This window comes from Onychostoma macrolepis, chromosome 07 (assembly GCF_012432095.1).
Source record: "Onychostoma macrolepis isolate SWU-2019 chromosome 07, ASM1243209v1, whole genome shotgun sequence".
Lineage (NCBI taxonomy): Eukaryota > Metazoa > Chordata > Actinopteri > Cypriniformes > Cyprinidae > Onychostoma > Onychostoma macrolepis.
In genome coordinates this window covers 26,321,992-26,349,499 of record NC_081161.1, presented here as the reverse complement: position 1 = coordinate 26,349,499, position 27,508 = coordinate 26,321,992, and the positions used below count along the sequence as shown (strand labels likewise).

The 27,508-nt window shown below is 38.1% G+C and overlaps 1 protein-coding gene across 2 annotated transcripts; it reads right to left on the bottom strand.

The window, feature by feature from the left end:
- Positions 1-7,944: 7,944 nt before the first annotated feature.
- On the bottom strand, positions 7,945-27,420 carry cylda (cylindromatosis (turban tumor syndrome), a). 2 transcript variants are annotated; one of them, XM_058782366.1, is made up of 17 exons: positions 27,066-27,420; positions 22,723-23,335; positions 21,689-21,985; positions 19,323-19,428; positions 18,102-18,194; positions 17,216-17,332; positions 15,327-15,718; positions 14,806-14,971; positions 13,636-13,777; positions 12,996-13,118; positions 12,750-12,841; positions 11,331-11,397; positions 11,097-11,229; positions 10,473-10,581; positions 10,178-10,296; positions 9,735-9,951; positions 7,945-9,576 (listed from the first exon to the last, which is right to left on the bottom strand). In XM_058782366.1, the coding sequence occupies exons 2-17, from the start codon at positions 23,212-23,214 to the stop codon at positions 9,392-9,394; spliced, it is 2,850 nt and encodes a 949-aa protein (XP_058638349.1). In that variant the 5' UTR covers positions 23,215-23,335; positions 27,066-27,420; the 3' UTR covers positions 7,945-9,391. The 2 variants fall into 2 exon arrangements, with proteins under 2 accessions (XP_058638349.1, XP_058638350.1); XM_058782367.1 differs by lacking the exon at positions 17,216-17,332 and having other exon boundaries at positions 27,066-27,419.
- Positions 27,421-27,508: the final 88 nt, after the last annotated feature.

The window sequence follows — 27,508 nt, the reverse complement described above, 5'->3', positions numbered from 1 at the left end:
ATGTCTTTGACACTCTGAGGAGATGCAGACCTCAAAACGCCTAACTAATAAACGCTGTCTGACTGCCACATACCCCATGTACACAGATATCAAATGTAATGTTAGTGATGCCTCAGTGTGTTTCTCGAAGAATATTGTTTATTAAGGTATCACACGTTTTCCCCAGTGCCATTGGAAAAGGTCAGCGTAAGGTGAAATCGAGTAAATCAGGCCACTTTTTGTCACTGAGATGAAGTGTCCAGAATGCACCCTAATACTCGCCCTCAAACATGAACCGTTTTGACATCTGAGCTGACTGCTGAAAAAGACAACACATGGTCCAGATGACCAATCTTTCATATCTGGCCATAATAAAATGGCTGGGTTTCATCTGGGTCGAGGCCTTCCGAAGTAAAAGGGCACATGAGGAGAGGCAAAAGTTTGTTTTTGAGCAAGACCTGCGAAAGAACCTAAGGGAGAACGGATGAGTGGATGGGTGGGGGTGCGGTTGCCGAAAGGTCAAGCATGTAATATTAGAGCAGGATCTCGGCCGTCTCCGTCAGACAATAGCCTCCCGCAGCAGACACTCCGCTGTTCTCTCTCTTCTCTTAATTACAGTCATATCACCCCTCCGCCGCCGCCTGTCCTTAACATATTCCTCTTTATTTGGAGTCCTTTTTTCTCAGCTAATGGAATGTCAGCTCTCTGCTATTCCCTCTCCTCATCTCACGCCGATCAAAGTGACCTCTGCCTCTCCGCCGGCGCACAAATCAATACGCACACTGACAGAAAACCACACAACATATAATAAATGACAATCCGCGCACGCACGCACACAGGCCGTCCCGTGGCATATCTGACAAAAGCCTTTCATAGCAGTCATTCTGGCACGATGGCAGTGAGTTATGTTTAAGGGAGGATTGGCGGAACGCTTGGCTCTGCGCAGGTGTGGATATTACAGGGCAGGGTGGGTTTAAAGCATCTCTTCTCGGTATGTGAGAACGCCCGTCCCGGCCTGGGGCTGACAGCACCAATGCCATTACAGTTGTAGCTGTTTATTGTGGTTGTCTTGCTGGGAGAGGTTCTATCCAAAGCAATTTTCCTCTTAAGGGGGCAAATTGCTGGCGGAAAATTGTATGTGCTGTCGCTCAGCCATGATTGGCAGGGAGGCCGAGTTTGGCAACAACGAATAAAGGAGAATGAAAGGATTTCATACTCGGAGCCGAGAGCAAATGAGCGAGCGAGGGACGGATGGAAGGAAGAACGAGAAAAAGCACAGTGCATATTAAAATGTGTTGTGAAAAACGAGTGTGAAATTTCACACAATTCTGAAAACGACTGCTGTTCTTCCAGGTGGAGAGAGAGAAGCCAGGTGTTTGTGAAGACCTCATAGAACTAGTAAATCTCTGTCTCGATCTTTTTCCTCTCTCTTTTTTTCCATCGGTGTGCGCTAGCTTTGTAAAGGATCAGGAGGATTTGTAACAGCTGGCATTCTTCCAGTCACTTGAAACAAAGAGTGAGTGAGAAAGAGAGAGACAGAGGAAAATAGTGAATTGATGGCGAGAACGACAGACGCTTGCATTCTGCAAACTTTGATAGTAGTTATTAGCTACAGCCACTCTTGGAGAAATAAAGGGGTGAAGTGCTGTGAACTTAAGTTGACTAAACTCTTTAGTTTTTGTTTCTATTGAAGCCTCAATGAGTATTCTGTCTGCTTTGTTTTTTTCTGCTCATAGACAAAAATGAAACACTCTTTGTTCCTTCCATTCTTTTATTTCATTCTCTTCTTTTTTCCCTTTCCATTCTATACCTTTTCTCTTTCTTCCTTATCCAACTTCCTTTCCTCTTGACTTTCTTTCCTTCTCCTATCCATGCTTCTGTTTCCTTTCTTCCACCCTTACTGTCCATACTTCTTTCTTTCTTTCTCTCTCTCTTATTTCTCTCCTGCTCTATCTCTCCCTCCCTCTGCAGATGGCGTTTCAGCCTCATCCATTAACTGTTATTGTTTTTCCTGAACATGACATTGATTCAATTTAACACCAATCAATTTCAAACGCTTCTGACATTCAGATCTGACCTTAAGGCAAACGACTCATGAACTATGATCAGAATTAAACTTTTGCTAACGAGGTGATCTCTCAGCCTTGCCCAACAGCAATGTTCTCTAAAAATTAGATCAATTATTATAAGGCAAACAGACCCTAAGTTGATTACCCTGCCCTCACTAATTTGTGTAATTAATAACCAGCCCTGGACCAGAATAAGAAGTTTATTAATCCATATCTACAAGCCGGTAATGAAATTGCGTGGGCAGGTCATCCATTCAGATGGTAATGTCATAATCAATGCCGACACACCATACATGTTAATGAGCATTGTTATGAATTGTTACAGTTAGAGGTGTGTGTGTGGCGATGTCGGCCTCTTTGTGCTGTTATGTATGGCAATCAGACGCGTGAAAATGGCAAATCTAATTAGGAATTCTGACTGGAGCGGCTGGGAACACTGAGAGCAGTAGACGGTATCGGAGCTGACAGCTGCCAGCCGGAACGCCGAGTGTCGGAACAAAACCAGCATTCTGCGCCACAACGGGAATGACAGGAAAAAAGGATGTATCACAAACGAATAATTGCACTCTGCATGGCCTCTTGCCATATAGCACAATAGAACTGCCAGCACAGGAAGAAGATGCTATTGTGTGTGTACAAGCACTCTTTATGAGTTTTACCTCTGAGTCGAGGGGATAGACTCGTGTCATCTGCATGGCGATGAGGCTCCTTCTCTCGCATTCTGTCTTCCTCTGCAGGCCCTGTGTGGTCCTCCGCTTCTGCATGCGAGATACTGCACTGCATTCATCTACTAAATTAATACATGTAAATTCACACATATAGAGGTCTCATACGTGTCATAGGGTTCATATATAGAGGATTCACACTAATTCATAACATAAGGAGGAATGCGTTTCCTTAAGTTATGAATTAGTCTGTGTTAAAGTTGTAGACAGGGGGCCTTGATGTTTTACCATGAGAGACATCTACCACATTGCCTTTGGGTATTTTTGCAATTCAATTGTTTTTTTGTTTTTTTATATATATATATATATATTTTGAAAGAGGTTTTAAGATGTCTTATGCTTACCCATGGCGGCATTGATTTGTGACATTGTGAAATATTATTGAAATTCAAAATAAGATTTTTGAATATATGTATATATATATATATATATATATCACACTCTAAGTATTTAGTGCCACATTATCTCTAAAAAATCATTCTAATATGCAAAATTGGTGCTCAAGAATAATTTCTTATTATTATCAATGTTGAAAATATTTTTTATTAATGCTACTTAATATATTTGTGGAAACAACAATAAATTTTTCAGGGTTCTTTGATTAATAGAAAATGTTCTTTTTGTCAATTTAATGCATCCTTCCTGAATAAAGGTATTAATTTTGTTCCAAAAAAAAAAAAATCACATAAGACTTCCTTGTGTCCTAGTACGCACCTGTAAATAATGCAGTGTTAGAGACAGACGAAAGGAGAGAAGAGAGAATGAAGGGTGTGCAGGTGTGCAGTCAGACACACCAGTCCTGCCACAAGTCACACACCGATGCTAACTGCTTTTAGCACCTTACACATGCCACCGTGTGTGTATGCGTGTGTGCTGCCTGTTATGAGGTTAAATATTTTACACAGGCATGCTGCATATGTAGCTCCGCAACACCTGTTCTTCAGAGCCAACAGCAGCATCTGCTACACAGCTCATTAAAGACTACACAGATACACACCAAAATGTATTAAACGAAAAGCACACAATGTGTATTTTTCTCCTGTCTTTTACACCTTTCGGTGTTCATAAACCTTTATAAATTCCCCTTTGATTAGTGAAGACTGTGTTTTACAACTAAAATGACATACAGATAAAGTTTGATCTAAGTTTGATCACAGGCATCAAGATGATCATTAAGAGCTCAAGATGAAACTTAATCAAAGAGATCGTTTAAAGAAGGGTGAATAAGAAGAGGTAATGCTATCATCAGTCATCATTCCTGCATTACCTGCTCCAGTTTTTGAGCTTTGAAGACGGCCAATAAAAGCTGCTGTTAGGATGAAGTTAAAGTGATTCTCTGGGTTTATATTGGGTTAGTACTGATTGGCTTTAAATTGCTCTGTCTTGAGATTCCCTTTCATCTTTACTGCTGGAAATCACTGTTTTCCTGTTGTCTGAGTAGGTTTAAACATTTACTCTCTCTCTCTCTCTCACCGTGGATGTTTTCCCTTGGGAACGTGAGAAGAAAACAGCTCAAGGAGTGAATTTCAACTAACTAGCAGTGTAGGTAAAGAATTAGACAGGATGAATCAGAAAACAACTGTCAAATCACAGTCAGTGTTTGTATATTTCCATTCTGAGTGCACATATTATAGACATGTGCAATCACTATGGAAAACAAGACATAGGCAAAATTGAAGGCCTGACCTAATGCAATGAGTTTTGTCAAGCTGTGAGAGATGCGTAATTACACACAGTGCTCTTGAGTCTCTTTTCATTCATTTTCAACATAAGACTCCACTTTATCTTAGTGTCAAGAAGCCAGAAGCTCAGATGCTTCAAATCACTATTGCTATACACTCAAAACTATTTTTGTCTTAACTTAAATTTAAATGTGGACATTCCACAATGTTGGAAATGAGATTTCTTCACATGGAATTATAATCAACTCAACTCAAATATTTTGTATCAAGCTGAATTGACCGTTCGCAAAGACCCGCCCTCTTTAGTAACTGTTGCCATGACCGACAAACAATGCCGCTCTCACACTATGCCATGTTCTCACGCAGTGAAAAATACATGGCAGAGCAAAGCGGAAACTGACAACACACCGACAGAGAAGACAGAGCTGGATACTTCTGGTATGAAACAAGGTCTCAGGACCCTCAGCTTTTAAATTGTGTCAAAGCAGCTCAAAAAAAACTAGCTATCAATAGCAATAAGCTAGCAATAATGCACACTAGCAAACATGCTAAAAATGTTATCTTCACAGTTATTGACTCTATTCATGTCAACATTTTTCCACTAATATCTCAGTGTTATGTGAGTTTGTGGTATAGCATTCTCCCATAGCAAATTATAGTAGTAGTAAACTCTCATGTTTCTATTAACTGTCACAGTCGTTGAATGCTTGATTCTGATTTGTTGATTGGTTCTAAAGTGTGCAGTAAATCCACAGCTATGAAGCAGTTTCAGGTCTGTCAACTGCATTACAGTTTTATATCACTTTGCCAAACCATTTAATTTATTTCAAAGGTCCTTACAATGTACAAGAACTAAACATGACCAAAGACACTGACCAAGTCTTGGTATGAGAAAATCTGACAAATGTCTTGAAATAAAACATTTGAACAGTGTTTTAAGTTGTCGTAATTATGGTGAAATAAGTGGAATAATTAAAAATAATAAACACCCAAGTGAAGTGAAGCCTCATTAATTATTTTTTTTGGATATGAAATTTGACATAACTTCTTAGTAATGAATTCCAGAGGTTTTAAATACTTGCTTTGTCCTGTTGTGGGACACTTACTCAAGATCTCATTTTGTGCTTAATTTTCTCACATTTTCCACATACTGAACTGCACCAAAAGTGGCAGTGGATATGTGGAAGCGCTTGTTTATAGAGTCCAATTTCTCATTGAGCAAAGCAATGTATACCACAGTCACGAGCTAGCATTCTCAACCCAAGCACAAGTGCCACTTTTCAGCATTATGGCAACCACCAAAACTCAAGATAAGAGCTTCACCCTTTTTCATCTTGCTCAAAAACACATAAAATAGCACTTCACTTCAACATTTACTCTGCCCATCCGGTCTCATGCAAAGCATGCTGGGAACCATAAATCTTCGGGCCATCCAAACATAAACAGATTAAGTAAACTTCTATTTTAAAAATTTAGGTGGACTGCACACCGTGAAATTCAGCTGATAAAATGTTCAAGAACTGTGTTCCATTAGCTTATTAAGTAAATTGAACAAGAAGCAAAACTCATATTTTGAGTGTACAGTACATGGACTATCCGTCCACATAGAGAAAGCACACACAAAACTAATCCTTACATTCCTGAACTCTCATCAGGAGACTCTGAGGTAAACCTCTGACAACAGCAGATCTTCTGTTTATCAGAATCAAAGTCGACAGAGAAGGATAATCCATATGCTTTGATTTTATTTGACATTCACCCCCCAAGGCTATACTATAATGGTGAGAATGGCAATACTGTTCTCCATCTGGTCAGGTAGCGCCAACGTAGGCTAAATTAGCACATGGCACACAGCAGGCATATGCCACAGCATAAAGCTACATGAGAGCATTGTGTGCCAGCTGTTGTGATGACAAATACTAGCACGACAATTGTGCATTTCACAGGCTTGAAGTGTACAAGACGACAAGGCTAAGAGGCAGTGGTGCTTTTTACTAAAATATATTTTTATTTGGGAGAAACATGATTTGGTAACACTTTACAAAAAGGTTTTATTTGTTAATATTAATTAAACTAAAAAGATGGTGTAAAAACAATCTTCACTAAGAAATAGATAGTAAATTTCACAAATAATTACAAAGAAACACATAAGTGAAATTTTTAATTAGAAACATTGAAATAGTATTTTCTTACAAATGTATTCCAATAATCAGCTTTATTTAGAACTTCGAAAAAAGTTTACTTACAGTGCATGGAGTAACAGTAGACAATACTTACACAACATTTATTAATCTTATTTACTAATGTATTTTTTAAGACTTTTCATAACATTAACTACATAACTAACATTAACAAAGGTGCAAGCATATGTTGCTCATTGTTAGTTAACGTTAGATAACGCATTAATTAATGTTAGCAAATGAGACCCTATTGTAAAGTGTCACCTATGATTTATGAAGCACTAAACAGACCTATTAGAGTACCCAAATGTGAAATTTGTTAGCACTTTATTTTAATGTGTCCTCCTTAAACATTTCTTGTATTTATTACAGTAATAAAAAAGTTAATTATTTATTATTAAAACAAATCCGAAACCTAAAGCTACAATATTACTATTAAATTTTCGTATACGTTTTTTTTTTTTTCCCCCTATATGTCGTCCTTTCCTATCAAAATGCTTGCTACAGATGCGAAAACGCAGAAAATCGAACCCGGTCCGCATCTTTTTATGACAGGAGGAAGTGTGTAAACGTGACTGACACACCATGAGGTTGTATTTATTTTTTTAACGTGCGAAAATTTCTGACAAGAATTTCAAACTCAGTGTGCAAAGACCTTAACAATGAAACATTAAAATATAGTGTGACTTATATCGCTACATCTACTGGCACAACTGAACATGTAATGGCTGTGACCATATGAGGTCATCAGGGGTGGAGACTTGATGTGGGGTGGGTGTGTGTGTGTGTGTGTGTGTGTGTGTGTCCACCTGCTAAGCCTTCACTACAGATCAGCCCCATCTGTCCAGCTTTGGTGTGTTTGCGTCCGAGACCACATCATGCCCTGGTCGTGACACCATGTTAATGAGATCCACACAGGTGACAGGTGAAAGCAGCACCGCTGGCAGTTGACAAATCCCCACACAAACACTCACAGACTTATGACAACACTGAAGGCAACGGACATCCAAACACACCTCGCCCATCTACAAACACACACACTCAGACACGTGGCAGATGAAAACACTGCTGGCATCAAAGCACAAATGCTGCACACATCTCAGTGACATGCGAAGACACAGATTCTCACAGCTTGGTGGCACATCTGTCAACTTTTCAAGGTAAATATTCACTTCACACACACACACATACAAACTGCACTCCTTCCTCTTGCTTGTCTTCACTTCTATTTAAAAACACACACACACACATTTTAACAAACAATCCCAAATAAGCAAATCAAAAGCAGTACAGCCATTACCACAAAAGCTGTTTTCAAAATGGAGTTTTAATTTAGTTAACATTTAAGAGAACAGCACAGAGATGATAAAGTCCACCTGGCTTCATTTTACACAAGTACACTAGTCGTCATCCTTTCTCCCATTACAGCCGCTCACGGAGAATCTCTCCCATAGTGTACGGTTACATCAGCAGAGATTAAAAAACAACCCCAATGCATGTGTCTTTCCATAACCCTTCAGTTTAAACCAGGCCATGTAAACAATCCGATAACCCACAGTAAAAATGTGCACAGTACATCAATCCAGTATCTCGAAAAGTGTTACCTCAAATTAGCCAACAGCACTGCAGTTTAGCATGAAACAGCTTCTGCCCATTTTCAGCCTCCACCGTGAACACTCAAACCAGAGCATGTCATATACAAACAGGAATCAGTTTTTTATTACAGGAACATGTCCTTGACTGCAAAACAGTAACTTCTGGAATTTCATATCATCATAATACTTGCAAAAATTGACTCGTATCTGTAAGAAGTAATTTACCACTAATTTACAATTTTGAGAGCATGGCCTGGGAAGCTGCTAGTATTATTATTATTTTATTTTTTTTTTTGCAATATTTAAAATAATATCATTTCCACATTTATAAAAACCAAATCATAATAAAATGAAATAATTACTCTTTTAACAAGAAAAAGCTCAATTATATTATTCTTCATGTCAAAAAAAAAAAAAAAAAAAAGTGTGCTTAATCATCTCATTCTTCTGTCTTGATCTGGGACCAGTGCATGGCAGTCAAGGGCTCTGCTGTATGTGAACACACCTGACAAAGACTTCACAGCAAAATATAAAGGCAAAAACAGGGACTACACACAGTGCGTCTGAACTATAATTAATGCTGGACGCTGCAGTGCATTAAGATGGGTTGATGACGAATGGAAGAATTCAGACAGAGGGGAAACATCCTGTTTTGGTCATTCATCCAAGGCTTCATTTACAGGGGTAGAATGTGTTGTTGTTTGGAGGGGTCGGTGGCAAATGTGAAGCCATCAGGTGAGTGAGCATCTGCGAAACACCTGAGGGCTGGAAAGATTGCGAATTCTCTCCGTGCAAAACACCGCTCCGAACACTCAAGAGTTTGAGCTGAGCCAAAGACGGCACAAATCAGAGAAAACAACAACGACACTTCAACATACACACACAAACACATATGCTCTCACACAGTGCAAATAGGCTTTTTCGTTCGTTCTCTTGATCTTGCCTTCGCTCTCATGACTGTATTTACCCTGCAGTATGTACAGAGAGATGCAGATCAGAGGATGAGGCAACCGGATGTGGGAGTGCATCTTCCTGGGCACATTTTTTCCTCCTCGTTTTCTCTTCACCACAGCCCCTTTCCTCTGTTCCCTCGTTCCCTCATCTCTCTCCTTCTTGGCCATTCCCTTTCCTACCTTTGCATCCTTCTTTATTTCTCCCTCTCTATTTATAGAGGCTCATGGTGGGACTCTGGTACATGCACATATAGGCGTCACAGAGAAGTCTGCGTGCATAGCCCTGGATGTTCTTGGGGTCCAGTGCGTGGAGTTCCTCTGGGGTCATCTTCAGGTAGGCTCCTACTTCAGGGCATGGGGACACCTGTGGGATGTTAAACCCGTTCTGACCGCCTACCACCAAAAACAGAGAAAAAAAGATGACAATTCAGTAAAAGTATAGCGAGTCAATTTATTCAATAAAACTCAAGAAGTGGGAGCTTTATTAAAATGATATTAGATCGATTATATTGAAATTATATTAGATATAATATATAGAAAGTCCTATGTACCGTCACGGTCAGCCATACTATCGAAGAATAGCCAGGCCGAGTCTGCAGATCCGTATTTGACAAAGGCGACATAGTGGCTCGTCTCAATGCAGAGCACGGCAAACAGCTCCATCTGCTGGTGAGGGTAAGATCCCTGTCTCCAAACAGACTCCTGCAGCTCTTTAGGTATAGATAGCTTAACATACCGATGAGACTTACGCCGTGGGTGCAGATGTACCTAAAGGTCCAGGAAATGAACACATATGCGAGGACAGATATACAGGAAAAAAACATGTAAACATAAATATGGATATTTAACCACTGAAAGGAATTACTGTAGACAAGCGAGCTTGAGCATTATTCATTTGGAAAAGTCTCCATCTAGTGGATATGACAGGTACTGCGGACAAAGATAACTGAATTTTCTTAGAGCTAGAAGAACATGTTTGCGTCTTGTGTCCTACCTGTGTATTGCACTTTTCGCAGAACTGCTTGATCTTTCCTGGTGTGATGTCACAATCTTCATAGCACTCTCTGCACTCATAAAGAGCCAAGCCACCGCAAATTCGACATTCTCTAGGAGCTGACAAAAACATTTGCTATATCATTTTCCTTTAAACACAGAAAACATAGAGCACAGCCAGAATGATGCATATTAGAATAATATTAGTTCTTTATCTCAAACAGATATATTACTTTGATACGTGGAATGGTATTCTAATAACAGCACAAATGAAATCAGTTATTGAACTGACTCACTGTCATCTAATAGATCTGTGATGTCAAGCTCCAGAGAAGGGAAGATCTTATTAAACATCTTAAAGTCCTTCCCAAAACGAGGCATCTGAATTATAAGGCAAGAAGGGGCCTGGACAGAAACAAACAGACAAGAACATGACAGTGCCCTTCATTTGGATGTGGAAATTCTCATCTAAATGCATCTTAATTCTCTTTTCATTTTTTTTTTTTTCTATGTGCTTCAGCAAGTATACATTAAATTAATCAGAACTGACAGTAGAAAAGACATTTAAGATGTTTCAAAAGGTTTCTATTTCAAATAAATGCAGTTATTTTAAACTTCCTATTCAAAGAATCTAAATTACAATTTCACAGTATTACTCTTTTTACTGTATTCTGAATCAAATAAATGCAACCTTGGTGAACAAAAGATGTCTTTCAAAAAAAAAGTTTAAACAAATCTTACGGACCCCAAATAAATACATTTACAAAAAAAAAAAATAGATATATATTTTTGTTTGGGCTTTTTTTTTTTTTTATAAAATAAAAGAATATGTTGTAAAGAACAATGAAAGTGAAAGTGGCCTCTCCTCTAATTATGCTGTTCAACAAAGGAAAGATTCAGAGCATATCTTGTGTACATACCTCTGCAAATTTGAGATCACTGTTGATGAAGGACCACTCCAGAAGTTGCTGGCTGGTTGGCACCAACACTTTATCTTTCTTATCCATAAAGATTTGATAGAAGTAACAGTCCTGAACCTTCTGTCCTGCAGACCTGCAAATAATACAATCATGTTTTTACAAAGACAAAAACACCACTTTTTAATAACACCTTTGTGGTGATTAGCATGGATTTGAAGGGTGTCAGAGATGCACCGAAGTTTGAGAAGAGGATCGACTCTCAGGATGTGATGAAAAAGGATGTTGAGGAACTCCTCAGGATCTAAACAGAAAGAGAGCGCCTTACTGTCACTCCACACAGAAGCTTTGATATACTGTAACACACTTAGATATTTGAACTATGGCAATCAATCAATTTAATACAATTCATCTCACAGTTCTTTGTAGTTATGTAGTAAATGTAGATCATCTTGAAAGTGTTTTTTATACAATAAAGATTTTTGGTGTTGAACATACAGTACCTACTCAAGAGGTCCCACTTTATATTAGGTGTCTTTAACTAGTATGTACTTAGTTTCTGTAACATTTATTTTTGATACATGTAAGGTTAGGGACATATTTCATTGCATGTGTTAAAGGTGGGTTAACAGTGTAATTACAGTGTAATTAACAGCGTAATAAATCCTTTTTATACAAGTACAAAGTAAAAACATGTATGTACATAAGTGCATCTTATCAAATTATTAATTTAAAAGTTAGCACACAGAAGTTAAAGAAACTATAAATAATGTGTTTATAAATAAGTACAATACAATAAATAAAGTGGGGCCATATGATAACAGTTTCACTTTATTTTAAGGTGTCCTTGTTACAGTGTAATTTTACATTTAAGTACTGAGTAATATTAATAAACTACATGTACTTACTATATGGTTAGGCTTAGGATTAGGGTTTGGATTAATAATTATTCATAATTTATTGTTATTATAATAGTAAGTACATGTAACGTGTAACAAGGACACCTTAAAATAAAGTGTAACCATGATAACTTTAACTACTATAATATAAACATATAGTAAATATTTTGTATTTAATACATTTTTGGCACTCTAGATCAGTGTAGAGATTTTTTTTTTTTTTTTTGGAGCAATTCAATTTGGAGTGCAATAAATTAGCATCCTTATTATAAAAGTGTATAACTTTAACTATGTATTCTTTTATTAAGAATGTAATGTTCTGTGTCATATCAGGGCCATGTGTGATAACTTTATAAAAGCACGAAGTGGACATAATAGGTGCCACCTGTGTTTCAGTATGTTTGCACAATGTTCCCTAAAACAGCAAGGATGTAAGATAAGATCTTTAAAAGCTTCTATGAAGTAATTGAAAGAAGAAAAAAAAAACACAACATTACAACAGGTCTGCCATAATTATTACTGTCATACTGTGTAGCTGAAAATATTATTTCTTAATATTTTGAAAGGAGAGTAGTGTTTTCCAACCAATACAATGCAGTATAAACATTTCCGGTAAAAAATGTTCTTCCTCAATATTACAACCACTCAACATGAAAATATCTCAAAAGCTGAATAAAACAAGTGCCTAAGAGCTTCTGTTTGCATCTCTAGAGGGCAGTATTTCTTCATCAATGCATTTCTTTGAGACTTATCTGACCTTTCTCTTCTGAAGTGAATCCTGACGCTGCCTCCACTTTCTCCAATATCCTCCTAAGTTTCATGATTTTAGTGGCGCACACGTAGCCATGTCTAACAAATTCACACACAGAGATTAATAAAAGGTCACAACCAGGTCTGTCACAAGAATGAGTAAAAGGGAATATTTGGATCAATACTTAAATGTAGAATGTTTACAAGTACTTTGAGCCAAATAATATGCAGTAATAAACTGTATGGCACTCACATTCGTAGTGGGTTGACTATTTCTGTGCGCAGTAAGTCTTGTGTCTCTTTGTAATATTCTACATCAGTTTTAGATCTTGGCCTCAGGAGCACCGTATCCAACACAGAACTAAAGGAGAAAAGACTGACATGCAGAAAGAGACAGTAGAATACATATTTACAAATTTAACATTAACAAATTATCTTTTTAAGCAAATTCATTGCACTAGTGGCAAACTAATGTAAAGTGTAATGTGTAAAGTAATTCATACTTTTAACTCTCATAGAGTAGATATCATCGAGATACAGAGAAATTAAACACTGTGTGTGTGTGTGTGTGTGTGTGTGTATGTGTGTGTGTGTGTGTACTTGTTTTTGTAGTTTACGGGGACAAAATTTGTATAATGACAAGGGTATGACAGAGGTATTACAATTTGAAGACAAAGACATAGACACTGCCTATGTCCCCGTAATTCAAAAGGCTTAAAAAAAACATACTAAATGGTTACTGTAAGGTTTCCTACAAGTTTCCTGTAAGGGGTAGGTTTAGGTGTAGGGCAATAACACATACAGTTTGTACAGTATAAAAACCATTACGCCCATGGAGAGTCCCCACAAGGATAGCAAACCAGACATGTGTGTGTTTGGGTGTGTATGCTCACCAGAACAGAGTAGAGTCCAAATAGCAGGAGTTGTAATGTCCTTGTATTCCTTTCTTTTTCCCCACCATCACCTCTAAACAGTCATTTTCTGTCCGAGGAGGAGTGTTCTCATTAACTACTTCACTTAGGTAACCCCCAAAAGCTGCGGAATAAAACCCCACTGATCAGTCATATCGATTAAGTACAATGTGAGCGTCAGTGCTCAGAGATTTTATAAATCGTGTTCTGACATCAACATGTTAAGATCTACTGGAGGATCTACAGTGCAAATGTTAATTACTACACAAAATAAACTTTGACTTTCAGTTTATAAAAAAAAAAAATGATGAAAACGCATGCTATTTTCAACGTATAGCCACAAGATTTGTTTATTGTACAAGTTAACAATACTAGTATGACAGTATTCCTATTCTCATCTCTGCAAAATTTAAGTCAAACTGCTTTGTCACGGTGACATGCAAAGATACCAGAAAAGACATGGCATCAGTAAAGCAGTTTACATGGAGCTAACTACCCCTACATGTCTGTAATGCAAAGTAGTTCATCCACTTACATACAAAACGTATACATACAAAGGAATTTAAAAAACAAAACTAAACACTTTAACAACAACAAATACTGGACTGTGGGTCATTTACTTCCACAGTTATGCCAACAGTATTTTTCCCTTGTCCACGTTTCACTCCAGCTCACAGACAGTTTATGTGATGTAAATGTTGTCAGAATAATCTGCTGTTGTCTGCACACACTGTCCATGTGCAGCCCGATTTTCCTTTTTTTTTTTTTTGCGTGGAGCTCAAATCACATCATCAGTATGTACTAGTGATCTGAGCGCTCAAAGCACTTTGCACAAGCAGAACACATCTATCCACGTTCAGGGTCAACAGAGTATACTTTTACAGGCTTGTGCTTTCAGTTATGCACTAGACAGAGCAGAACACAGAAAATGAAGTATACCAAGGGCTTTAGTGTGTTAATGTACCTGCAATTTTTGCTCCGAAAAAACTTTTTAGATAAAATCAAAATTATGCTGCAAATGCGGTTTATAAAGCTTGTATAGCACTGGACATTAACATTGCATATCCCTGAATCTGGTTAACTACTGTATGTAAGCCATCGTAATCATCAGCATAGGAATATGGACTCTGACAATTAAAGTGTATTTCTTACCTATGGAGTTGCATCGTTCTATGGGGTTGGGTGAATGATGTAAGGATGGGAATCGTGAGTCAGGCCTGCAGCACTTCAGTTTGACAAACAGAGCTTTCTTTGGTGGACACGTAAAATAACGAATCCCTTTAAACGTTCCATCAGTGCAGCCCACACACTCCTCCTCCTAAACACACACAAAAGAAACATAACAGGGCAATTTTATTTTTTTTCAGTGTTTTTGAAAGACGTCTCTTAATGCTCATCAAAGATCCATTTATCATCAAAAATATAGTAAACAGTAGCAAGAGGTCCTGCCATATATTATATATATATATATATATATATATATATATATATATATATATATATATATATATATATATATATATATATATATATATATATATATAAAATGTGATTTATTTCTGTGATGGCAAAGCTGAATTTTCAGCAGAAATCATACTGATATGCTGATTTGGTGCTTGTAACTTATGTAGTTGAAGTAGCTACAGCAAACAAACACACACAAATCTACTGACCAGCTCCAGCCCAGCGAGTGGCTCTTGTAGTCCTGGAGGTAGACCAACCCAGCGGATGACCCCGCAAAGTGGTGGGTTCTCTTTGACCTCCACCAATGACCCGACCTCTAACCCTGGCTGGCCTTGTGGAGGTGAGGGAGGCCTCTGGACAGGAGTGGTAGCAGGTGGCAGGACCTCTTGCTGCTCCCCCATCACTGAGCCCGCGGACAGGGAGAGAGGGCCATGGCTCATGCTCCCACTGGAGCCAACTTTGTGGCTCAAGCTAAAGGGCAGGGAGTGGAACTTGTTATCATTGGACAACGATGAGGTTGTGGGCGGAGCTCGAGAAGGGGACGAGCTTGGGTTGAAGTCTGGGGGCGTGTCCGTCAGGGATTTGGCCGGGTCCTCGCCAACTATCAAGAAACAAAGCCAAAGAAATAAGAGGCTGTACCAAGAGGTCATAATAAGAAGATGATGCATCAGTGTGGAGGACCAGGAATTGCTCAGTCGATATAAACTGATCAGATGACATAATAAATTTAATGGATTCACAGATACTAAATGATTGACAATAGCATCTTGAATTAAAGATTCATCTGTCATTAAGAAGATTTACATTTATATACTGCTAAACTGCTGTTCAAAAGTTTGGGGTTCTTTTTAAATGTTTAGGCTGCATTTATTTGATCAAAAATACAGTAAAACTGCAATATTGTTAAAATATTGCAATTTAAGAAAAGTTTTCTAGTGTCACATGATCCTTCAGAAATAATTCTAATGCTGAAGTGGTGATCAAACAACATTTCTTAATATACGTTGAAAACGGGTAAAATATCCATTTTAAATGAAATTTATCCAATTCCAGTATTATTTGATGAATAGAAAGTTCAAAATGTGTGTGTGCGTGCGTGCATGCATGTACCGTCACTTTTGATCAATTTAATGCATCCCTGCTGATTGAAAAAAAAATAATCTCGCTGACTCAAACTTTTGAACGGTAGGGTATGCTAAAAAAACTGATTAGTGCAGGCTATTTTCTCCTCACTGAAGCACACACCAACACATGAAATATGAAGATATTGGAGAAACACTGAGCTACAGAAAAAAAGTCACCACTGGAAGAATGACAGTCTGGTGAATGAGAATGAAAGCAGCACAGGCCACAAACACAATGTAAACCCCTTTACCAATCACAGACCGGCCCTGAAACATCCTCCAATAGTGCTCGTTAGTAAAGAGTGACATAAAATATGAAATAATTACACAGATGAAAGCAATGTTTAAGGAATACAGTCTCCCAGTGCGTTCATTGCCAAATACAAGCATTCAAACACACACAATTACACAATGGATGAGTGGAGAAATATCGAATACACCTGATAGCAACTATAAAGGCTTTCACAAATCATACATAAAACTGGAAATAAATACTAAACATTATATGTGTGATACAAATTAATGCAGTTTTCTAAAAAAAGATAAATAAAATTAAAATAGAAAATAAATAAATACTTAACTGACGAGTAGATAAATTTCAAATTTCTTATTGCCTCATAACTACATTCAATTGAAAACTGAATTTGAAATACAAACACAAATGACTGCAATACAGAACATCACCTGAGATTTTCTGATCAATGATGTCATGCTATGAGGTCACGCGCCATTCACGTCACAGTGAACCGGATTCCCAATAAAAGATCTCAGCAGCAAGTTGCCTTTTCAAATCACCACTGATGCATTCGAAGGCATTGATTAACATGTGACTTTTTCTTCCCAACACTATTAAAGGTAACTAAAGTTGAGTGTGCTCTAATTTTAGGCTGAATATTAGCAGGAAGGCACCTTGCCGTTAAGATCTTTATTATTAGAGTTTCCCAGTCTGTCCATCTGTATTGATTATTGATTACCTTCATCTATGTACCATGTGCTTTTGGCTTTGGACTGAGCAGGGTGATCAACCGAGCTGCCATTTAGCGTATAATAAAACTCAGACTTGCTCCTGCTGCCAGGCTGCAGGCCTAACCCTGAATAACAATCACGATAGGAAGATAGGAAAACAGGAAGACAGTAAACAGTGTGTGTGTGTGTGTGTGTGTGTGTGTGTGTGTGTGTGAGCGAGAGAGAGAGAGAGATAGGGAGAGGTATAGAAAGAGGGAATACATGTGGGATTTAATGTTCAACAACTTATTTGTGTGTGCATTCTAGCCGAAATCACGTCTGGTGAAGATTTCACATGATCCATCAGGACAGAATTTAGGACTAATTTACAAATTTACGCAAAAGAGCAGAAAATGACATTAGAGCTAGTAAAAGCAAGAGACAGATTGTAAGAGAGTGCTTCATCCTTAAAGGATTTATATCAGTACTCAAAAATTATTTTTATAAGGTTTTCTTTCTTTCTTTCATTTTTTAAATCAAAAAAAAAAAAATGCAGTTACCACAAACTTTCTGAAAGTAAAGCAAATTGTATTAGGTTTGAAAGCAACATCAGATTAATATACCTGATGCTGTCTATGCTGTTATCAAACAAAAGGAGAAAAATCACTCATTTCTCTTGATTGAAAAAACATGGACTGTATACTTTTTTCAATAATTACTTTTTACTCACATTGGTTAGAGTAGTATTTGCACTGGTATTGAAATAATGAAATTTCATTGGTATCTAAATGTTGGTTTTGTAAAATTATTTACAGCAAAAAATAACTATATAATGAAATGAAATTAGTCATATATAAGAGTTTGCTCATATCGCCAAACACTATTAACTGTTTAAAGATATAACAGGAATAATACCTTTGCTCTTTGGTTTGCTCTGGCTGCCAGGTTTGTCACTGCCAGCCCTGCAGGCAAAGACTTTGGGCAGCCTCTGATCCTGCATTGAGTATTCTGCAAACAAAGACAAACAAGTTTCAATACAAGCAAATAGCTCGCCTAAAAAAATAAAAAAACACTATTTTCTCATGTTCTTCAACATCCATAAGATTCTCTTCCTTACATGGGGCAAAGGAGATTTATTTTTCTTTTAAACTTAAATTTAGATTTTCAAGGTTATTGTATTGTATGGATTTGTCCAACAACATTAACAATTTATTAATCTGAACTTTTGGTGTGAGTTCCAAATAAAAATAACAAAATGTAATCCACCCCTCCCCCACCAAAAAAAAAAAAAAAAAGGTAATACTTCATAATTATGAAATATCTCAAACATTTTTGGGTAAAACTTTCAACAAATATATCACAATACATATATTTACTGTTATACAAAATACTAATACTTTGACATAAGATTTTGGTAATGTCACATACAGCATCACGCAAAAAGCAGCAGGTTACACCCTGATGACTGCATTTACAGATCCCCTATAGTTTCACAGATAAATTAAGGAAGAGTGGTAGCTTTAAGACATTAACCAAGACAAGAAGTTTTGCCCACACACATACACATGCACACAAACAAACAAATCAATAAATGGAGGGAACAAAGAGAGCTCCACAGACTCACAAAAAACAAGGCCTTTAGACAAAAGAGCTTCTGTTTCCTGCATGTTAACATGACTCACACACACACACACACACACACACACACACACACACACTAGAGCCCTTTGCTTTCAGACAGCAAATATTTATCCTACACCCTGACTTGAAATTTAAAACACACAAAGAAATATCAACAATCTATAAACAATCCATAGAAAAGAAATGTATTTACAATTTTTTTTAAATAAACTGCATATGCATTTTAATAACTGCAATGAATGTATTTAATTTAGTAAATTCAAAATTTAAATTCATTCATATTTTATAAAACCTCATGTTTCCTAATATTTTTTTTTTTTACTTTTGTAACAACCAAGTTACTTGTTGTACTTTGAATCTGAGGTGCTCAAACTCAATTAAGAAACAAACGGTGCAAATAACACCAGGTTTCTAGCAGTAAACAAACTCAGAGCCAGAATAAAATCTAATACTCTCATCTGAAAAACTACAGAAGTAAGAAGTGAGAGCCCTTACCTGGCATCACATCACAGATGGGGACGAGACGGGTGTGTTCAAGACTAGCAAAATTGCACAGCTGTTTGCCGTCGATGATCCCATCCCAGTCTCCAATGGGATTGTCCTGAGGGAGAGAGGTACAGCACCCTATTACTGCACCTGACCTAGATCATCTCATAAACCTTCGCATCTACAACACTGTAATTTCCATCTCAAAATAAACACGTGCCAAACAAAGGTTGGATCTCCTAATGGAAATCTTCATCTGCGTTCTTGTTCTGACCCAGACAGGACCCGTCTCACTAACTGAGGGCTGTAATTCTCTAATGACTACACTACACAACCTACACTATCATCAGAACGACTGATGTCTCTGGACTCTAAACCCACACCCTTTACATACCAGATCTCTACTGTTCAAATGTATAGCCTTTTCCTAGGTACTATTTTATGTTATCTGTTCAAACAAAAAAAACACAACTCATCAAATATTCTTAGTGTATAATAAATTACAGTTAAAACAATAATTCATGCATTAACGTAGACCCAAATATATATTTAAGTCTAATCTATACAATCCATTACTCAAAACACCAAGAGCAAAATAATGTCCTGAAAAAAAGTAAAACTCTTCAAAACCTAAACCTATTCACATCTACACTATTTAGATGTCAGTGATAGCAAGTCCAGCTGAGCTCTGCTGAGAGAGCAGTGACAGAAGAGACAGAAACAAAGGGTGAAAAGACGAGAACAGTGGAATGGCGTGTGTTGGTTGTGTCTTGTGTGAGCATTTGGCAGCATGCCATTATGGTGGTCACACAGAGAAAACTGAGCTGTCTCTACATCTCTCCTTCAGTCCATCCCTCCACGCTGACATCTGTCTCACTGGAGGAGAACATCCAAACTATTTTGACATACACTACCATTCAAAAGTTTCGGAAAGAGAGTTGGAAAGACTTTATGTTTTTTTTTTTTAAGAGTTATTTTTGCCATTTTATGCCTTTTTATTTAGATAGGACAGTAGGTCGACAGGAAGCCAAGTGGATGAGAGAGAGGAGGGTGGGATTGGGAAAGGTCCTCAAGCCAGGACTCGAACCCGGGATACCCGAAGCGAAACGTTGCTACATGTTGGCAGGCTGCCCACGAGGCCATTGGCGCCGACTAATGTTTTTAATGTTATGAAGTTAAGCTTGCATAAGTCTGCAAAAGTAATATTGTGAAATATTATTACGATTTAATCATTTTCTATTGCAATACATTTTAAAATGTAATTTATTCCTGTGATGACAGCTGAATTTTCAGCAGCCATTACTCTCCTTTACACTCTTCAGTGTCACATGATCCTACAGAAATCATTCTAGTATACTGATTTGGTGCTTTTTTCTTTTTTCCCGGGATTCTTAGAACAGCATTTTTTTTTTTAAATCTTTCATAACATTATAAATGTCATTATAAAGTTAATATGCCTATTCTAAATAGAAGTAATATATCTTTAAAAATCTTAATGACCCTAAACATTTGAATGGTAGTGTATTTTAAAGAGATGTACAATATATTGGTCCCATCACTTAAAGTTAATCCTTAAAAACACTCATAAATTTAATAACACTGTTAAATTTAATCTTTATCAAGTCTCAAAAATATGTTATTTAGACAAAATAACATAGAATTAAAGGGTTGGTTCACACAAAAATGGAAATTCTGTCATTAATTACTCATACTCATGTCATTCCAAACCTGTAAGACCTTCATTCATCTTTGGAACACAAATTAAGATATTTTTTGATGAAATCCGAGAGCTTTCTGACCCTGCATAGACAGCAACAAAACGGACACGTTCAAGGCCCAGAAACATACTAAGGACATCCTTAAAATAGTCCATGTAACATCAGCGGTTCAACCTTAATTTTATGAAGCTACGATAGTAGCATGCATCATGAATGGCAGCGGAGACTGACCCAGAAGAGAAGAAATCATTGAATAAAGTCGTTATTTTCGTTTTCTTTGCATGCAAAAAGTATTCTTGTACCTTCATAAAATTAAGGTTGAACCACTGATGTCACATGGGCTATTTTAACAATGTCCTTACTACCTTTCTGGGCCTTGAATGTGGTAGTTGCCTTGCTGAAGTTGAACGAAGGTATTATGGGTTTGGCACAACATGAGGGTGAGTAATTAATGAAAGAATTTTCATTTTTGGGTGAACTAACATTTTAATGAATTAGCAGCCAAAACATGAAACATGATTACAGTTTCATCGCATCAGCCAGAATTTATATATTGGTGCATCCTGGATAATTTCTTAATGAAAACTGTAATATTAAACATACAGAGCATGCAACTATAACTTACAGCTATTCACCACCACCATCTAATTCATTTACCATATCAACACCAACGTAGTATCCAAGACTCTCATTGCCAGGCAGTAAGTCACAGAAAATAACAGTGCCCCGTTCTGGGCCGTCCCGTGTCTGCACCAGCACTCGAGAGTTGATCTCCAGTGGCGGTCCTTCGCCTTCCACTTCCGGGTCATTATCCTCTAGCGTCACACGTTCCACCTCGTCTTCCCAGAGCTCAAGTTTATCTAGTGCAACAAAGACACCGCATTCTTCTTCACAGCGAAACAGCTGCTGACCCTGATAAGAGCCCTCGGTGAAACCTTGACCCCGGCCCTCCTCCTGCAAGACAGAGGAGAAAAGGACATTACATACACCAACACAGACATCAGAACTCACATAAATAACATCACGTACAGTCATGGCCAAAAATATCGGCACCCTTGGTAAATATGATCAAAGGCGGCTGTGAAAATTAATCTGCATTGTTAAATTGGGAATCTAAAGGGTCTGTAGTGATTCTGGATGAAGGAATGGTCTCTGATCTCTTGTCAGGTGTTCTCTTACCTCATCAGGCATTATAGGAGAAAATTTTGAGCTGTTAAACTGGCAAATGGAGGTTTCAAAAAGTATTGAATAAAAGGGTGCCGATAATTGTGGCCAATGTGTATTAGAGAAAAAAACATTTATTTCATAATGATATTTCCCCCCATTTTAAATTCTTATTATCCAATGAAAGGTTAGATTTTTGTGCATTTTTTTAATAAAAGATCAAAATAATTAACAATGCAGATTAATTTTCACTGCCTTCTTTGATCATATTTACCAAGGGTGCCGATATTTTTGGCCATGACTGTATGTGTCATATAAACAAAAGACATTGTTGATGTGTGATGGTAGGTTTGGGACTGGTCTTCACCCACACGAGCAGCCTACAGGCTTAAATTATGTTTGTCCAAATCTCCCAGCTCAGCCCTGGAGACAAATACAGCTTTGTTCTGTAATGATCACATGCTCAAGGACCAGGTTAACCCAAAACCAGACAAACAACGTCAAACAAGACAAACAGTGTTGCTCACCAGCAATTCAACACCAAACCAGATACCGCTCAGTGCTCGGTCGGGCAGCAATGCTCCTTTAAAGCGGACCACACCTGGAAGGGGCTCGTCGCCAGACCTCAGCTGCACTCGAACTTTTGATCCACAGTTGATGTCACGGGCCCTGTCCAGACGCGCTCTGTTGCACAGCAGGCTGTAACGCTCTTCGCAGTTGGTGATTGGGAACAGCAGCTCCGCCAGCTTCTCCTCAAGCTCCATAACATCCCGTTCATCCACGCTCACCACCACATTGGTCTGGTCCAGGATGCGCAGGCTGCGCTTACCCTTGCTGGGTGGGATTGTGCGACCCAGGCTGTTGCGTTCCTGGCAGGCCTGGCCGAGGCTGCCGCGTGGGATGCGCAGAGTCTTCTGGCCCGGTTTTTCCACAGTGCACTCCTTCACCACAATGTAGAAGCGCCAGTCGTCCCGGAAACTGCCTGCTGGCTTTTCCTGGCTCCATAGCGCAGAGCTCATGGCTGCATAGCATGAGAGGGTTGAAGATGGCAGGAACACACGTCAAAGGTCAGTGGGACTAGGAAGAGGGAGCTTTCATGACCTTTTCAATGGGATGGATGGACTGATTGGACAAAAAGAGCTGGAAAAAGAGAGACAGGAAATAATTAAAAAACAGAGAGAGTATAAAGATTTAAGAACAAAGTTAGTCTAGTTTTTGTTTGTCTAGTGTCTTTTAGCTCATGATTTTGTCAAACAGTCGGCAACAGAGAAAACCTGAGCCACTCCTACATAATATGGTGAAAATCGTAGGGGTCGCAATATACCTGTATTGAGGCAAACTGTGATATTTAAAAAATTTAACAGAATTCTACATATTGTAGTAATCCAGTGCCAGAAACTATCCGGTTCACACTCCAACATAATAGGTGGCTGCACTGCACATATGTTTTGGTTGACACCCATCATTACATAAAAAAGAAGAAAAAGACTCCTACTGCTGCATAAAATCATGTCAAAGTACATGACAGACAAAAGCGAGACACTCTAACCCGTACCCCAAAAAAGTTAGCTTGCCAGTGTGGGAGATTCTTTGGATTCTGATAAAAAAATTTTTTAAAAGACAGGGTGTCAAGGATCCAATATATTTCAAGCGAAACTGAAGAACTAACTGGTGTGATGTCATTTCTTACAAATTCAGGCCAAAACGAAGTTTGTTTTGAGTTCCATTCGGGAATTCGAAACAGCTTGCCAAAGGAAACATTCCGAAAAAGTTTACTCCAGCTGGTACACATCTTCAAACTACAACTGGTCTGTGGCGATTATGCAGTGGGTAGGTGTTCTTTGGGGCTCTGCTTTCTTTGACGTAGAAATCTTCTCCATTTTTTCTGTTCAGTCCGTCAAGGTCAGAAGCGTGTAAAAACATGAACACATCGAAGAGATGCTTTATATCTAACATTGTAATTCTAACTGAGGGCTATAATGACACTGTTATTTCATGTTTAATACTGTAAAGCTGCTTGCTTTAAAGCAATCTATTGTGTAAAGTGCTTCCAGCAGAATTTTTCAAACTTCTTTTTACCCCAAAGCGAAAAAGGAAAAAAGAACTTCACAGTGAGTATATCGGGGCCTTTATAGACACCCCAGTCTACAGGATGTGCCGATCATCAGTAAGATCTTTTTGTGAGCAATTTTGATTGCGATTCATTGGCCAATTTGACTGATAGTGTTTTGAAAAATAGTATCATATTCATGAATTCTTGTGATAATCGTTTCGTGAAAATCTGAAATTGTGTCAGCCCTAGGGGAAATCATAAATGTAGGAATGAAAGTCCTGCTTTACCGAGCCAGTCACCTGTTTGGGCTTATTTACACTTGGCCACTTCATGCAGTTTTAACCAATCAGACAGTTATGCGATATGTTAAAACCGTTTACAATTGGCCACATACATGCTAATTAAATCGTAAATTCCTGTGCTATATACTTATTCACGTTACCAAAAGCAACTGTTTCGGAAGGGCATTTACACCTGGCCTTACACTATTAGAGAAAATGCGAAAAATTTTAATAGGCCCTTTGTTTATTCTAGAACATGCATGTGCATTCGCTTTTTTTTCTTTTTTTTTTTTTTTTGAAAAATCTGATAAAGAAATACAATTTACATAATTATTGTCGGAGTGTATTCCTGGTTTCAAATAAGTAATTTATATACAATGACGACAAACAGTTACGTAGATTTTATACCTTTCCATTCAAGGGGGATAAATAGGAGCTGTACTTGCATGGCTGGAAATAGCTGTCTGGGGGTGTTACAATTATGGCTGCCGAGTGAACTGATTAGCCTTAAAGGGAATTTGGTACCCAGTGTGTTGCCACCTAAAATTACTAGCTCTGACCAATCCTTCCTGCTCTCCTCCAGGGAGCTAGCAGTGACCCACTAGCATTTGCCATATTATTACCATAATTAGAAACTGCAGGGCCATGGCTGGGAACATTGTGCAAGGATGCATACAGACTCAACTGCTGCAGATATGCCTAAACATGACACGAAGTTAATAAATATACTGTAAGAATGTTTCAGTATTTTAGTGCTGTCAACACCTATCAGAATAGTACTGTTAAATACTGTGTCATCAATTTTTTTAATAAAATAAAGCAAATAAAAACAGACTGTGACTTATGATAACTATTTTCAATATAATTTATGCAAATGAATTAAATGAACCGTGTAAAATGCACATTCAGAGCATGTTGAATGCGGTTCTGTTCTTAACCAACACAAAGTTGTACTAAACAGCAATGCATGAGTGAAGTGATCTGAATGGAAACACCATGGCGTCAGACATTCTGCTACAGGACACTGAGAGCTGTCTGTTTCACCCTCTTATACACCGCAAGACTTAAGCATTATCACTCTACCTCTGCTGTTTTTTTCCCCCCCATTAAACTTTTTAAGAAGAATTCGACACATCATATTTTAAAACAGTGTTTTATAGGTTTACGCAAAATTTTAATTCTGTCATTATTTATTCACCCTCAAATAATTCCAAACTGTAACAAAAATATTTGGAAAACACTAAAAAAAGTATTTTGAAGATGTCTCAGTGTTTTTGCACAATGAAAGGTATTGATAAAGAACAGCTGTTCAGCATCTTTTAAATTTTTTCTTTTGTATGCGATGGAAGAAAGTAAGTCGTGCAGTTTTGGCACGACATGGGGGTTAGTACATGATGAAAGAACCTATTGGTGAACTATTCCTTTAAGCAACATCACATGACAGCCACCGACTAGGCTAAATGGCATACTTCATCAATGACCACGACACTACAATAACCAGCCAAACACACTAGTATGAACACACAGACTGTGTGACTGTTTGGTTTTTCCCCAGCAGCAGGGGAATTCATGCAGCAAATTAAATCTCACTCAGAGCTTCCTGTATGCACAATAATGGTGCACAAATACCACTACTGCATAATGACTAATATCGAGAATACAAGAGGAGACAAAGAATGCTTTACTGCATGACCTTTTACTGATATTGCACGTTATCTTCTGTCTGAAATGTAAGAAAAACCCAGCAGTTCAGGTCGTCTGGCAGTGATTTGTGCCATCCTAAAAAGGCCAACACGGTTTTGAAAAACATAACTCTTCATCCTATCCATGCTGGTAAATATAAGGGATCTGGGCAAACGTATCAAGGGGTTTCAAGTCAAGTCAAGCCATACATCTCAATGGCACTTGTTCGCCTGTTTTTAAAGTCAATCATCTGAGCAGTGAAGCGCATGACATGTAAAACAGGGCCCCCTAAGAAAACAGTGTTAACAACTACTACATCACTGTGAAAATGTTGATGTTGACTGTTTTCCATCTGCATCATCCATCATTTAATATTAAACAGACAGTGATCTGAGAAGTTGATGCCATATCAACATAAAAAATCAAATAAAAACCATGCAGAGCTGGGAACACCCACCTGTAATACCAATACATTAGGAATACGAACAGGCTTTTAGAAGTGCAATTACTGAATGCATTATGTAATACAGCAATGTAAACATCACATCAGCGTTATGCACTTTCTGTAGACAGTGACTGTGGCTGCTGGGTGAAGACGATGCAGAAGAGATGGACAGGCCTAACTAAATGACAATGATCAAGTACAGGATGCAAACTCACAGCTTCCTATTTAGCTGTTATTCCTAGTGCTAGAGCTCGGTTTAGCTATAATGTCATCGCTGGATAACGCCGTGTTGTCATGTATAATCAGTGGATCCTGTTACAGTAACAGATCTAAAGCTGATCATGTATCAGAGTCAGACTCTAAAGGTAAACAGGTGACATCAGCACGAGCCGATCAGTCTCCGCTTACCTGACGTTTAAATATCCCGGTATTCACCCGTCTGTCTTCGATGGCATTTGGAAAAAGATTATTCCAGAGAAGCTCTCGTGGCGCTGCTAGTGATGATGGTGTTTATGTGACATTGTCGGGTGGGTTTAGCTGAAGCCAGCGCTGGCTACACTCCGCATTACTACCGGTTAATGGAGGGACAGCCGCCTCCTCCGTGCACTTTAAAACCGCTGGAAAAAATATCGGCGAGACTTTGAGGGAAGCAAGAAAAAAATCCGGTAATATTGGTAGAGCCGAGGCCGTTTTCATTTGGAATCAGCGTGAGTATTATTTACAGTGTGTGAACGTGTATCTGACGGTTCAAACAAACATGCTACATTAGTGGAGAGAAACATGCTCTCCTATTGGCCAATGAGTGACAGCTACAGCTTTCATTGGTCATTTCGGATGTCTTATATTTTGCC

Bases quoted from the DNA above. Each gene is read 5' to 3' on its own strand.
- cylda (XM_058782366.1), bottom strand. From the start codon at position 23,214: ATGAGCTCTGCGCTATGGAGCCAGGAAAAGCCAGCAGGCAGTTTCCGG. The intron at 15,719-17,215 runs GTAATCAATAAT...GTTTCTTGATAG, and splicing joins CACATGGTACATAGATGAAG to TTGGCGAGGACCCGGCCAAA. The intron at 13,119-13,635 runs GTGAGCATACAC...TCTGCATGTCAG, and splicing joins TTGGACTCTACTCTGTTCTG to TCTTTTCTCCTTTAGTTCTG.